The sequence below is a fragment of the Mercurialis annua genome, linkage group LG4, assembly GCF_937616625.2.
Source record: "Mercurialis annua linkage group LG4, ddMerAnnu1.2, whole genome shotgun sequence".
Taxonomy (NCBI): Eukaryota; Viridiplantae; Streptophyta; class Magnoliopsida; order Malpighiales; family Euphorbiaceae; genus Mercurialis; species Mercurialis annua.
In genome coordinates this window covers 35,981,751-35,993,447 of record NC_065573.1, presented here as the reverse complement: position 1 = coordinate 35,993,447, position 11,697 = coordinate 35,981,751, and the positions used below count along the sequence as shown (strand labels likewise).

The window sequence follows — 11,697 nt, the reverse complement described above, 5'->3', positions numbered from 1 at the left end:
CTTACTACTTCATAATTTCTTTATTACCTCCTATTCTAATGGAGCTTTCTATAAATTTAAATTAAAAGCTAACTACTTCCTTATATAAACATAATATTGTCATTTATAGTAAAAAACTTACTATTTTCTATTCTAAATTTCTAATATACGAACTCTATGTAAATTTTAAATTACAAAATTAGTTAATAATGCTATTAGATAAAATGTTGTCCTCCACTTTTATATACAGTATAGATTTTTCGCATAGATATAGATATAAATATAGTAGAGTATATATTTCTTAATTTTTCAGTTACAACAGGGATTATAAATCTGATATTGAGCGTTTCAATTCAAGGAAATTTAATTTTGGACCCAACCCAACTCATTTTGTATGAAATAAAACCGTGCAATAAATGCAGGAAATAGAACAGCAATGAACTTTTAAAAATTGTCTTTATAAATGGTTACTATAAACCATTACTTTTACTCCATAGCCTGTACAACATAAAAAACTTTATAAACTTCTCCGTTAAAAATTATGGAAAAGCTTAATGCAAGAAATCCCAACTCTTTTCCTTTAACTCCACTTGGTTTCCTAGACAGAGCAGCCACCGTATACGGCGATTGCCCATCGATCATCTACAACACCACCACCTACACGTGGTCGCAAACCCACCGTCGATGTCTCCAGCTAGCTTCATCTCTTGTCTCCATCATTGGCATCAAACGAGGCCACGTCGTTTCTGTTCTATCCCCCAATGTTCCTGCAATGTACGAGCTTCATTTTGCTGTTCCTATGGCGGGTGCTATTCTCAGTAACCTCAACACTCGGCTGGATGCACGTACCATCTCTATACTTCTGCGTCACAGCGAATCAAAGCTCTTATTCGTCGACGTTTTGAGTAAATCGTTAGCTCTTGAAGCTATTTCTCTTTTTCCGTTGAATATCAAACCGCCTGTACTCGTCCTCATTACTGACGATGAGGTCGCAGCAGCTGATGATGAGATGAGTTTATCGCCAACCGTTGAATTTATTGATACTTACGAAGGTTTGATGATAAAAGGTGATCATAACTTTAAGTGGGTCATGCCAGATAGTGAGTGGGACCCGATAGTGTTGAATTATACATCAGGTACCACTTCATCACCTAAAGGTGTACTGCACTGTCACCGTGGATTCTTTATTATCACCGTTGATGCACTTATTGATTGGTCTGTACCCAAACAACCCGTTTTCTTGTGGACCCTGCCCATGTTTCACTCTAACGGATGGAGCTACCCGTGGGGTATGGCCGCCGTTGGCGGCGTTAATGTCTGTCTCCGGAGATTTGACGCTGCTGTTATTTACCGTTTGATATTAAAACATAAAGTCACGCACATGTGTGGGGCACCTGTCGTACTTAATATGCTGGCGAATTTTCAGTTACCTGATGATCAAGCACTCGGAAACCATCGTATTCGGTTTCTTACGGGAGGAGCTCCACCTCCGGCTACCATACTCTACCGCATGGAAGAGCTAGGTTTTGTAGTAAGTCATGGTTATGGGCTGACTGAAGCTGGTGGAATTGTGATCTCATGCGCGTGGAAATCGAAGTGGAATCGTCTCCCGGCGACGGAAAGAGCGAGGCTGAAAGCGAGACAAGGAGTGGGGACGCTGGCCATGTCAGGGATAGACGTTGTTAATCCGGCGACCGGAGAGAGTGTTAAACGAGATGGGGTGGCGCAGGGTGAGATTGTTCTTCGTGGTCCTTGCGTAATGCTGGGTTATTTTAAGGACCCGGAGAGTACTTCAAAGTGTATGACAAACGACGGTTGGTTTTACACCGGAGATGTTGCGGTCATGCATGCAGATGGATATTTGGAGATAAAAGATAGGTCCAAGGATGTGATCATTAGCGGCGGAGAGAATTTGAGTAGCGTGGAGGTTGAGTCTGTGTTGTATACGAATCCGGTGGTTAACGAGGCGGCGGTGGTGGCGAAACCTGATGAGTATTGGGGAGAGACGCCGTGTGCGTTTGTGAGCTTGAAGAGAAGTAATAACGGTGGCGGTGGTGGTGGAGATTTGAGTGCGGTGGCGATGGAGAAGGAGATAATAGAGTATTGTAGGGCAAGATTGCCGCATTATATGGTGCCGAAGACGGTGGTGGTGAAGGATGAACTGCCCAAGACATCGACAGGGAAGATTCAGAAGTCAGTGCTTAGAGAAATGGCTAAAGTAATCAGTCGCATGTGACACATTAATTCAAAGGATAACGCTCATACTGTACTCAAAAAATTGATTTTCTTTTTACACATTATTTAAAATAATTTAATAAAAAATTATCATTATTTTATTTATTTGTAGAATGATTTTTTTTATATAATTATACATTTACTCTCTCCGGTACATAATATTTGTCGCATTTGGCCATTTCACATAGATTAAGAAAATAATAAATATGTCTTAATTTGTGTATAGTTTTACTAAATTATCCATATTAATTACTACCTCCGTTCTTTTTTAGTTGTCCATTTAGCCAATGTTGCACATACCAAGATAGTGCTTCTTTTGTCTTAATTTATAAAGAAAAATACTAATATAGTCCTATTGGTTAATAAATGCCTTTTAAATTAAAACATAGGGTCATTTATTAGGGATGGATAAACTTGGAAGATAAGTAGCTAATATCACATGGAATTACTAAATGGACAACTATTTGTAGACAAATAAAATTGGCTAAATGGACAACTAAAAAAGAACGGAGGGAGTACCACTTATTTTATGTTTGACTAGTTCATTTAACTTTATAAAGTATTTATTGCTAGGGATAATTTTATAAAAATAGCAATTAATACTTTTTAAAAACTCTAATGTGACAAATATTATGGACCAAAAGAAATTTTCAAACGCGACAAATATTATAGACCGGAGGGAGTAATTGTTATTGTTAACGTTATTTGTTATGCAAAACATTCATAATAATATAATATTTATTTAATTAAATTTAATTTAAAAATAAGGTTTCATAATTTTAATTTACTAATAAATTAATGATATGTGTTTAAAAATCACTATATTGAAGTAGTAATGACAATTTATGTTGTTTAGTGAGTTCTAATGATCACTTAAAATCTCTCCACCTTTAGTCCCTTATAATTACATTTTGACATATGAATTTTTTAAATTTTATCCTAATTTTTTTTGTGTTTCAATTATATTCAAAAACATTAAAGTAATCTCGTTTCATTTGAAAAAAAATTAAAAATAATTTTTTAATTTTTAACTTATATTCTAATTAGGTTTATATATTATTAATACATAAAAGCATCTCACAAAATTTATAAATAAAAAGAATTTTTATATTAATTATTACTAATTTTTTAAAATTTAAAATTGTTCAATACGATAAAATTGAAATTTAATTAAATCGGTTTTTGAATTCTTTTTTAAAATCTTGTAGATAACCGTAGAATAAGTTGGATCAGCTCTTTCTCCATCAAAGAAAATGAATTCGTGGATCGGAATACATCGTTTTAAATCTAACCATCGATGGGTCACCCTTATCAAATTTTAAAATAAATGAAACTAAAGATGACTCATTAGTGGTTAAATAAACCCTTGTAAATAACTGTTTATATAGGATTATTATTATTTTTAAACTGACTTATTCAACTTGCTAAACAGTCACATATTTTTATAATTATGATAATTCTTTAATGAAAATTAGCTTTTGTTGAAAATAAAAAAACAAAAACAAAAACCACCCACCCACTACAATCAAGAGAATTTCCCACTACCGCTAAGGCCTAGATATACGCCACCGCCACCGCCACTGCTAACATTAAAGTATTCACTATTACCGCCTCCTAGCCTGTATATGTCAATCTTCCAACCCATTCTAGCTAGGTTTGCTATTCCATTTTAAGGTTATAAAACGCCGGGAACAAGCATTGAGGAAAGTATCAAGTCAAGACTAAAAAGTAATAGAAACGACTTTATCAAGCTTCTAAGAGAGTGTGCCCCGATGATTAGATTCTAACTGAACTAGCATATACTCCCTCTATCTTAAAATGATTAGACCATTTGGACAAACATACGAATTAAAAAAAATATAGTTAAATTAATTAAAATTAATTTTTCAATTTATCTTTCCAATTTTATATTTTTGAAATTTTTAGATATATAAATAACAGTATACTAAAAATTTATATTAGTGTATCTAAATTTATATACATATAGGGTATACAAGATTTTTAATCTCATTTTGTGACGGAGAGAGTATTAATAAATTAATCGTAATTTTTTGAGTAAAGGATCAAAAACCTCAAAAATTGGTGCGAGATATCAAATAAGACAAAGTTCGCAAAAGTGGACCAAACAGACCCACAAATTAGCAAATCGTATCAAAAAACTTCCCTAAGAAAATAGGATAACACCCCCTAAATTTTATAAAACTGAATCAATTTACCCCCTTAAATTTACAGGAAAATCGTCGAATATACCGAAAAATGACCACCGCCGTCGAAAAAAATCTGGCGCCCATTTTCCTTAAAAGAACTAACCCGGTGGGTCTGCTCCTCGCCGGAGAGCAGACCCAGGTGGGTCTGCTCTTCTTTGTCAAAGAGCAGATCCAGATGAGTCCGCTCTTTCCGGCGAAGAGTAGACCCAGGTGGGTCTGCTCTCCAAATTTGTTTGTCGGAATTTTTTTGAAATTTGAGAAAAAAAAAACTTGGAACTGGAGTTGGCCGAAAAAAATTTCGACCATTGAATTTTTTTTTTTTACCAACAACGATAATGGGTTAATTATTTTATAATTTATAATTTAGAAAAAAAATTTAGAAATCTTTAAATATTAAGTTGAAAGAATATGTTTCAAATAGAAGTTGAGAGTGGATGACAGTGGCTGAAGGGTGTATTTGATCCGATTTTGTCTAATTATGGAGTATTTGATCTGATTTTGTAAATTTGAGTGGATTTGATATTTCATGCCAAATTGAGGTTTTTTTAATATACTTTACTCGTGTTTTTTTAAGGGTTAATTTCTAAAAAAATCACGAACTTTATACGAAGTTTCATTTTAATCATGACCTTTAAAAGTTGCCATTTAAAGGCACGAACTTTCATATTGTTTCAAATTTATCATTTCAGTGTATTTTTATTGACTAAATTTTTCACTAAATAATTAATGAAAGACTCAAGTTATTAATCAACATCAAATCTTATTATCTTTCGGTTATAGTATTTAGAATTAGGAATTTTTAGTCAGATAAAATACACCAAATTTTATAGATTTGAAATAAAATAAAAGTTCATGCCTTTAAAGGACAACTTTTAAAGGTCGTGATTAAAATGAAACTTCGTGTAAAATTTGTGATTTTTTTAGGAATTAACCTTTTTTTCAATACTTTACTCGTATTTTTATTTCCTAAAACCCATTTCCTGTCTCCATTCATCTCTCAGAACTCAGAAGACAGGTCGAAAAACCCCAAAACAAAACCCAAAATGCTATCCACTCTACACCACCACCCTCGCTGCTCGCTCTCCCGCTTCCCTTTTATCACCTCCCGCTCTCTAAATTCACCTTCAGTCACAGCATCTTCCCTCACAGACCAATCACCATCCCCGTCATCTCAAATCCTTAACATCCGTCACTCTCTTCTCTCTCGCACCCTCACAGCCACCCAACTCGCCGAGTCATTCCTAACACGAATCAAGCAAACCGAACCGCAAATTAACTCGTTCCTACACGTATCGAATGAGAATGTGTTGAAGCAAGCCAAGGAAATTGATGAGAAGATTGATAGAGATGAAAATGTGGGGCCGCTTGCGGGTGTTATTGTTGGGGTTAAAGATAATATTTGTACCGTTGATATGCCGTCGACCGGTGGGTCGCGTATTTTGGAGAACTACTGTCCGCCGTATGATGCTACTGCTGTTAAGAAATTGAAAGAATTGGGTGCTCTTATAGTTGGGAAGACTAATTTGGATGAGTTTGGTATGGGAAGTACTACTGAAGCTTCTGCTTTTCAGGTTTATAATTGTGCTTATTGTATTTTGATTTTTTTTTATATTTTGATGAATTGTATTTGAATTTGGTGAAATTGTTTATACGTGTTTTTTATTTTGGCAATGTTGAGATTTGAGTATTCCAAACTGCAGTACAGATATATAAATTTTGAGTTAATGTTGTAAAATTCACAACTTTACGCGTTTTTTAAAACCTGTCATCGACTTTTATATTTTCCAAATTGATACAATTTGTCGTAATTGCTGAGATGGCGGCCCATTTTATGATGTAATTTGCTGAGGTGGAAGTATTTTTGGCTGATACCTCAGCAAATGATAGATCTTGTGTATCCATTTGAGAAAAAAATTGGTGTCCAAATATGTAATTTTTAAAAAGTATGATTAAGTTGAGAAAACATGTAAGCTTGGTAATTTTTTCTATGACATTTACCTATAAATTTCTGATAGTTTTATTTTATTGTTTTATCCAATGCACACTGCCTTTGTTTTGTAGTTGATTTTTAGTTGATATTTTAGTCTTGCTGGTAACTCGAGTTGGTTTACTCAGGTGATGAGTATGTTCATGCAATAGGTGACTTCAAATCCTTGGGATGTATCTCGGGTGCCAGGGGGGTCATCAGGAGGATCAGCTGCAGCTGTTTCTGCTGGGCAATGTGTGGTATCCCTGGGAAGTGATACAGGTGGAAGTGTAAGACAGCCAGCATCATTTTGTGGTGTTGTTGGATTTAAGCCTACATATGGGCGTGTCTCGAGATTCGGGCTCATGGCTTATGCTTCTTCACTAGATGTTATTGGTTGCTTTGGTACATCAGTTGCAGATGCTGGAATTCTTCTACATGCTATTTCTGGTCATGATAGATTTGATGCCACTAGCAGCAAGAGAGTAAGAATTCTTCTTCTTTCATCAATATCTGGAATTTGAATGATAGCTTTTTCCCCCCTAACTTGACCAATTAATATTTATTATCTTACAAGCATCCAGTTGATGGAACTATTTAATTGATGCATATGCAAAAGGAAGTAGCAAGAGGGTACGTTTAATATTTAAGCTTATTATTTTTTACCCCTGGAAGTTATGAAGTAAATGCGCCTAATTGGGTATTGAGCCTGTTGAAATGTGACTTCTCTTCTGCAAACAAAGTTACGCATCGGAGCAATGTTTATATGCATCACTGAACTATAAAACTGAACTTTTTTTTATAAGGGCCGCCCCGAAACTAAGCACTTGAATGCGATGCCCATGGTTTTGTTCTTGTTATGTGTTGCATATTTTTTGTTTTTTTGCAGTAAGAGTATCCTGGTTTCTTATTCTGTTCTTTTTTTTCAATCATTTATCTAGGAGGTTCCTGATTTCACATCTCAATTCTCTGCCTCAAGTCTTTTGGAATCCACACCACTGAAGGGATTGAGAGTTGGTATTATTCGTGAAACTCTTGAAGACGGTGTTGATATTGGAGTAAAATCTGCAATCAGTGCCGCTGCCTCACATTTAGAAGAATTAGGATGCTCCGTGGCAGAGGTTTAACACCTACTTATCCCCTGGTCAAGATTTTTCTTGTTTGGCGTACAGATTTCCATATGTTTTGGTTGTTTACCTCCATTCACCTTTAAGCATTGACTTGCAGGTGTCTTTGCCATCATTCTCCCTTGGTTTACCGGCATATTATATTCTTGCTTCATCAGAATCATCTTCCAACTTATCACGTTATGATGGTGTCAGGTGATTTTCTAACAGATCATTCCTTGGATATTTTATTTGTTATCTTTAACATTTTAATAATTGTTTTGATTATTTAGCTATTTTAATTTATATATGTTTTGTATGTTGTTAATAAACTAGATAAGAAGAGCTGAAATACTTACAATAGTTATAGGCCTTTATTTTTTCAAGTTACCTGTAAAGTTTGAGTTTTTCTCAAAATTACCATCAATAAATATAAGAGTCTTGATCTATACCATGATTCCATCTGTTTCCAAGGCTCCACAAAAGTATTTTAGTGTACAAAAAAAATAAGTATATCACTAAATGAGCTGTCAATTAACTATCTTCTCTTTAATGCTTTCCTTGTACTGGTAACCAACCAACCTGTGAAATGTACCGGAAGAACTTCCATTCTATCAGGTTTATCCCCCTTAAGATTTTATACTTGAAAATGTTTATTCATATGCTTGCTCAGATGCTGATAAACAGACTGTAATTGTCTTCCTGACATCCAGGTATGGAAATCAAGTTGTTGCTGATGAACTAACTGGCCTCTATGGGGACTCTCGAGCAAAAGGATTTGGAGCTGAGGTATATATCTTTTCAAATGGCAACTAAAAGTTGATTGTCTTTTGCTTTTCCTTATCTAGTTTTGAATGGAAGAATTATCTAAAATATCGTGAAGGTCGTATTGCCAGATTGCATGCTTGGATGAAATCAAGCCTATTTATCAATTGGCTTAAAAAGGAAGTCTAATATCTGCTATGCCAGTAACGAACCCTGAAGTAACGTTTACATTTGCAGGTCAAAATGCGAATTTTGATGGGAACATATGCACTCTCAGCTGGTTATTATGATGCATATTACAAGCGTGCCCAGCAGGTATAACTAGTGGTTATGCAAATATAAAATTTATTATCATTTAGTTTATAGTAACTGATTGGATATGAACTTTTCGGTACCCAAATGCTTTATCTATTGCAGACAAGTGTTCTATTGTGTTGACACTTATAACCATGTTAGAACATATATTCTATGATTTCAAGATATAAATAATCCAAAATATCAGTTTTAGTAATTTAGTCTAGGATTTTTTTTCTTTTCCTGAACATTGCAATTGTTTCAATAACTCTTAAGGTCTTCGAGATTGTTTCCTAGGTGAGGACTTTAATCCAGAAAAGCTTCAAGAACGCATTAGATGCATATGACATCTTAATTTCTCCTGCTGCTCCATCTGCTGCTTACAAGATTGGTATACTGTCTGCATGTCACATTTTGGGATGCTTCTGTTGACTTTGTGCTTTCATTTTGATAGTTCCTCTGTTCAAATATTCAGTATTTCTTGAAACGTACAGGTGAAAAGAGAAACGATCCATTGGCAATGTATGCGGGTGATATTATGACGGTGAGTATCTGCAACTTCATATTTCCTAGTTTCCCCCTTTTCCTTTGTCAAATAACCAGTCAACTCAAAAGTTAAAGTTGTTAGGTGATATTCTAACTATGATTTCATTGTATGTAACACACACTGTGAATGCCCATGTGAATATCCATAAATATTTTTAATTAACCAAATAGGAGTTGTCACGGTTCAAACTCTAGACCTTTTGATCTTGAGTATCTGATACTGTGCTAAAGTAACCAATCAATCCAAAAGTTTATATCTTAGGTGAAACGTTAATTATGATTTTATTATTTCTAATGCTCTCGCATGCAAATGCTCATTGGATTTGTACGTGAACAAGCACAGGCTCATCTTACTTCGTGCTTAGATATTTAATTAATGAAATGGGGCTATCAAAGATTGTAGTATAGACCCTTTAATCATAGAGGCTCTGATATTATGCTAAATGCCCAATTAACTCAAAAGGTAAAACTGTATTTTGATTTAGACTTGCTTGGCAACATAGCATAACTGTGCCACTAGATGAGGATCGGGAGAGGATAAAAAAAAAGTTTACTTAGATGGTAGAGACTGCAAGATGTGAGGAATCTTATTTAAGGCAAAGGCTGTTTATTCACAAGCTGAATCACCAGACGTTTTTGATGCCATTAGGGTAAAAAAGTTTGTGTTGGCTAAATGTCAACGACATTAGGCGAATATTAAAAATGAAAGAGAATCAGGTCAGTGCTTAATTGTATGTGAAGTGTAATGCTGAATATGTCTCGGAGCGTCTCTATTTCTAGATTCATCGGGGATCACTAATAAACAAATGTTGGTAAATTGTCTTTGTGGAAACAATGATCAAAAAGATTTTTCTGCCTGTATCAAAAATTTATGTCCTGAAAGTCAACGCTTTAGCAGTTTGTTGTTTTACTAGTTAGAGTAATTTATGATGAATTAATATGCCACAAATCTATCTTTTAAATTTTCAGAAGATGTTTGAATATTTTTTTTAATTTGTCCATTGTTTTGAGTTCCCATTTTCTATATTTTGGATTTTCACTCATTTTCTTAACAGTTCATCCGCTTAATTGTATACTGTCATGTCAAATCTATCCTGTGTTCTACTTCCTGTCTAATTTAGCAATTTTGGCACTGGTACAGGTGAATGTTAACTTAGCAGGGTTACCTGCATTGGTTTTGCCATGTGGATTTGTTGAAGGTGGGCCTGCAGGACTTCCTGTCGGTCTTCAAATGATTGGCGCAGCATTTGATGAGGTATTGACTTCCTGCTTTTGCAAGTAAATTTTTTGCAGTTGGCGAAGCTAGGTTCTGGAATAACTCTGTCTCCAATTTGAAAATCTTTATTTAAAAGAAATTGGGACTTGAGAGCAACTTAGCATGGTTTTACCTGTTCAGAAAAATCATTTTTAAGTAGAAGGATAAATTAGAAAGGGAAATCAGAATATATTCTAAGGCTTATCCTATTGTACACTTTCGTTTCCTATTTCGCTATTTTCCGAAATCCAACATTTAATCCTGGACTTATCGCGTAACAAATGTACACATGACTTCAAATTATGTAGACTTTTTGCAATTGTTGGTTATATGTATACATATGCGACATTTTCTTTTTCTCTGTTCTACATTTTCATGAATGAGTATTTATTTTGGTTTCTTTGTTACTATGGTTTCAGGAAAAATTACTGAGGGTGGGTCATATCTTTGAGCAGACTCTTCAAGGTTACAAATTTGTTCCCCCGCTGGTAGCAAGTGATGTATGCTAGCACCAAGGCAAATGCAATTTTAGTATAGCTCATCAGTAGGTAACATTTTAGGGTAAAATTTACTGGGAGCTGAGTAAAAAAAATTACTTTGATCAAATTACTCTTGTAATTGTAATTTATTTTTTTAAATAAAATAATAACAATTTCGTCAAATTTGATAACTTTAGTATGATTTCAGCAATTTTTGTTTTGGACTGAATAGACATCCGAATAGACTTCTATGTAATCCGTTATCTGCCACACGCCATAATTATCGAATGACTTGCTCATTAATATTAAGAAATCATTTTCTATTTGTATATAATTCGTTCAATGAAGTTTAATCTTTAACAAAAAAAATACATGCGTTAGATAGCATTTTACTAAAGTTGCGAGGTTAATATTTTCTACAAAGGTTGAGTATTTTCCGTTCTTATATACTCAAAAAGTATATAGATATGTTTAATAAATTTAGACATTTTCTAAAAAAAATTATTTCAATTTATAATTTTTTTAATAATTAAAAGAGAAGTATTTGTAGGAGAAATTGAACCTACGAGCAGTTTTCCGTTGAATGCTTATACTCTTTGAGTTATATAACTCATTGACTTATTTTTTTTACTATATTATACAGAAGGTATAATATATTTTTCTCCTGTAAACTCTATTTTTCATTTCAATATTACTGCTACTGTTGAGAAAAAAAAACTATATTATACAGAAGGACATAACAGCCATCATATACAGTAAATTTGAAAATAATTATTTAATAGATTTTATTCATTATGTAATGTTATTTTTATATAGCACTAATAAAATTTTACTAAAGTAAATCCCATCAGTGAAATGGTAAAAT

The 11,697-nt window shown here is 33.9% G+C and overlaps 2 protein-coding genes across 2 annotated transcripts; both read left to right on the top strand.

The window, feature by feature from the left end:
• Positions 1 to 485: 485 nt before the first annotated feature.
• Positions 486 to 2,315, top strand: LOC126677258 (2-methylpropanoate--CoA ligase CCL4-like). The gene has a single exon (XM_050371800.2). It carries the CDS (start codon positions 521 to 523, stop codon positions 2,213 to 2,215), a length of 1,695 nt encoding a protein of 564 aa, XP_050227757.1. The 5' UTR covers positions 486 to 520; the 3' UTR covers positions 2,216 to 2,315.
• A 3,070-nt stretch (positions 2,316 to 5,385) lies between these two features.
• LOC126677259 (glutamyl-tRNA(Gln) amidotransferase subunit A, chloroplastic/mitochondrial) lies at positions 5,386 to 11,023 on the top strand. The gene is made up of 10 exons (XM_050371801.2): positions 5,386 to 5,992; positions 6,561 to 6,872; positions 7,329 to 7,508; positions 7,615 to 7,709; positions 8,207 to 8,282; positions 8,496 to 8,573; positions 8,850 to 8,943; positions 9,047 to 9,096; positions 10,240 to 10,353; positions 10,773 to 11,023. Exons 1-10 carry the CDS (start codon positions 5,465 to 5,467, stop codon positions 10,860 to 10,862), a joined length of 1,617 nt encoding a protein of 538 aa, XP_050227758.1. The 5' UTR covers positions 5,386 to 5,464; the 3' UTR covers positions 10,863 to 11,023.
• The last annotated feature ends 674 nt before the right edge of the window (positions 11,024 to 11,697 follow it).

Coding starts and splice junctions, on each gene's coding strand:
- LOC126677258 (XM_050371800.2), top strand. CDS start 521: ATGGAAAAGCTTAATGCAAGAAATCCCAACTCTTTTCCTTTAACTCCA.
- LOC126677259 (XM_050371801.2), top strand. CDS start 5,465: ATGCTATCCACTCTACACCACCACCCTCGCTGCTCGCTCTCCCGCTTC. Junction 8,574..8,849: donor ATTACAAGCGTGCCCAGCAG/GTATAACTAGTG, acceptor ATTGTTTCCTAG/GTGAGGACTTTAATCCAGAA. Junction 8,944..9,046: donor ATCTGCTGCTTACAAGATTG/GTATACTGTCTG, acceptor TGAAACGTACAG/GTGAAAAGAGAAACGATCCA.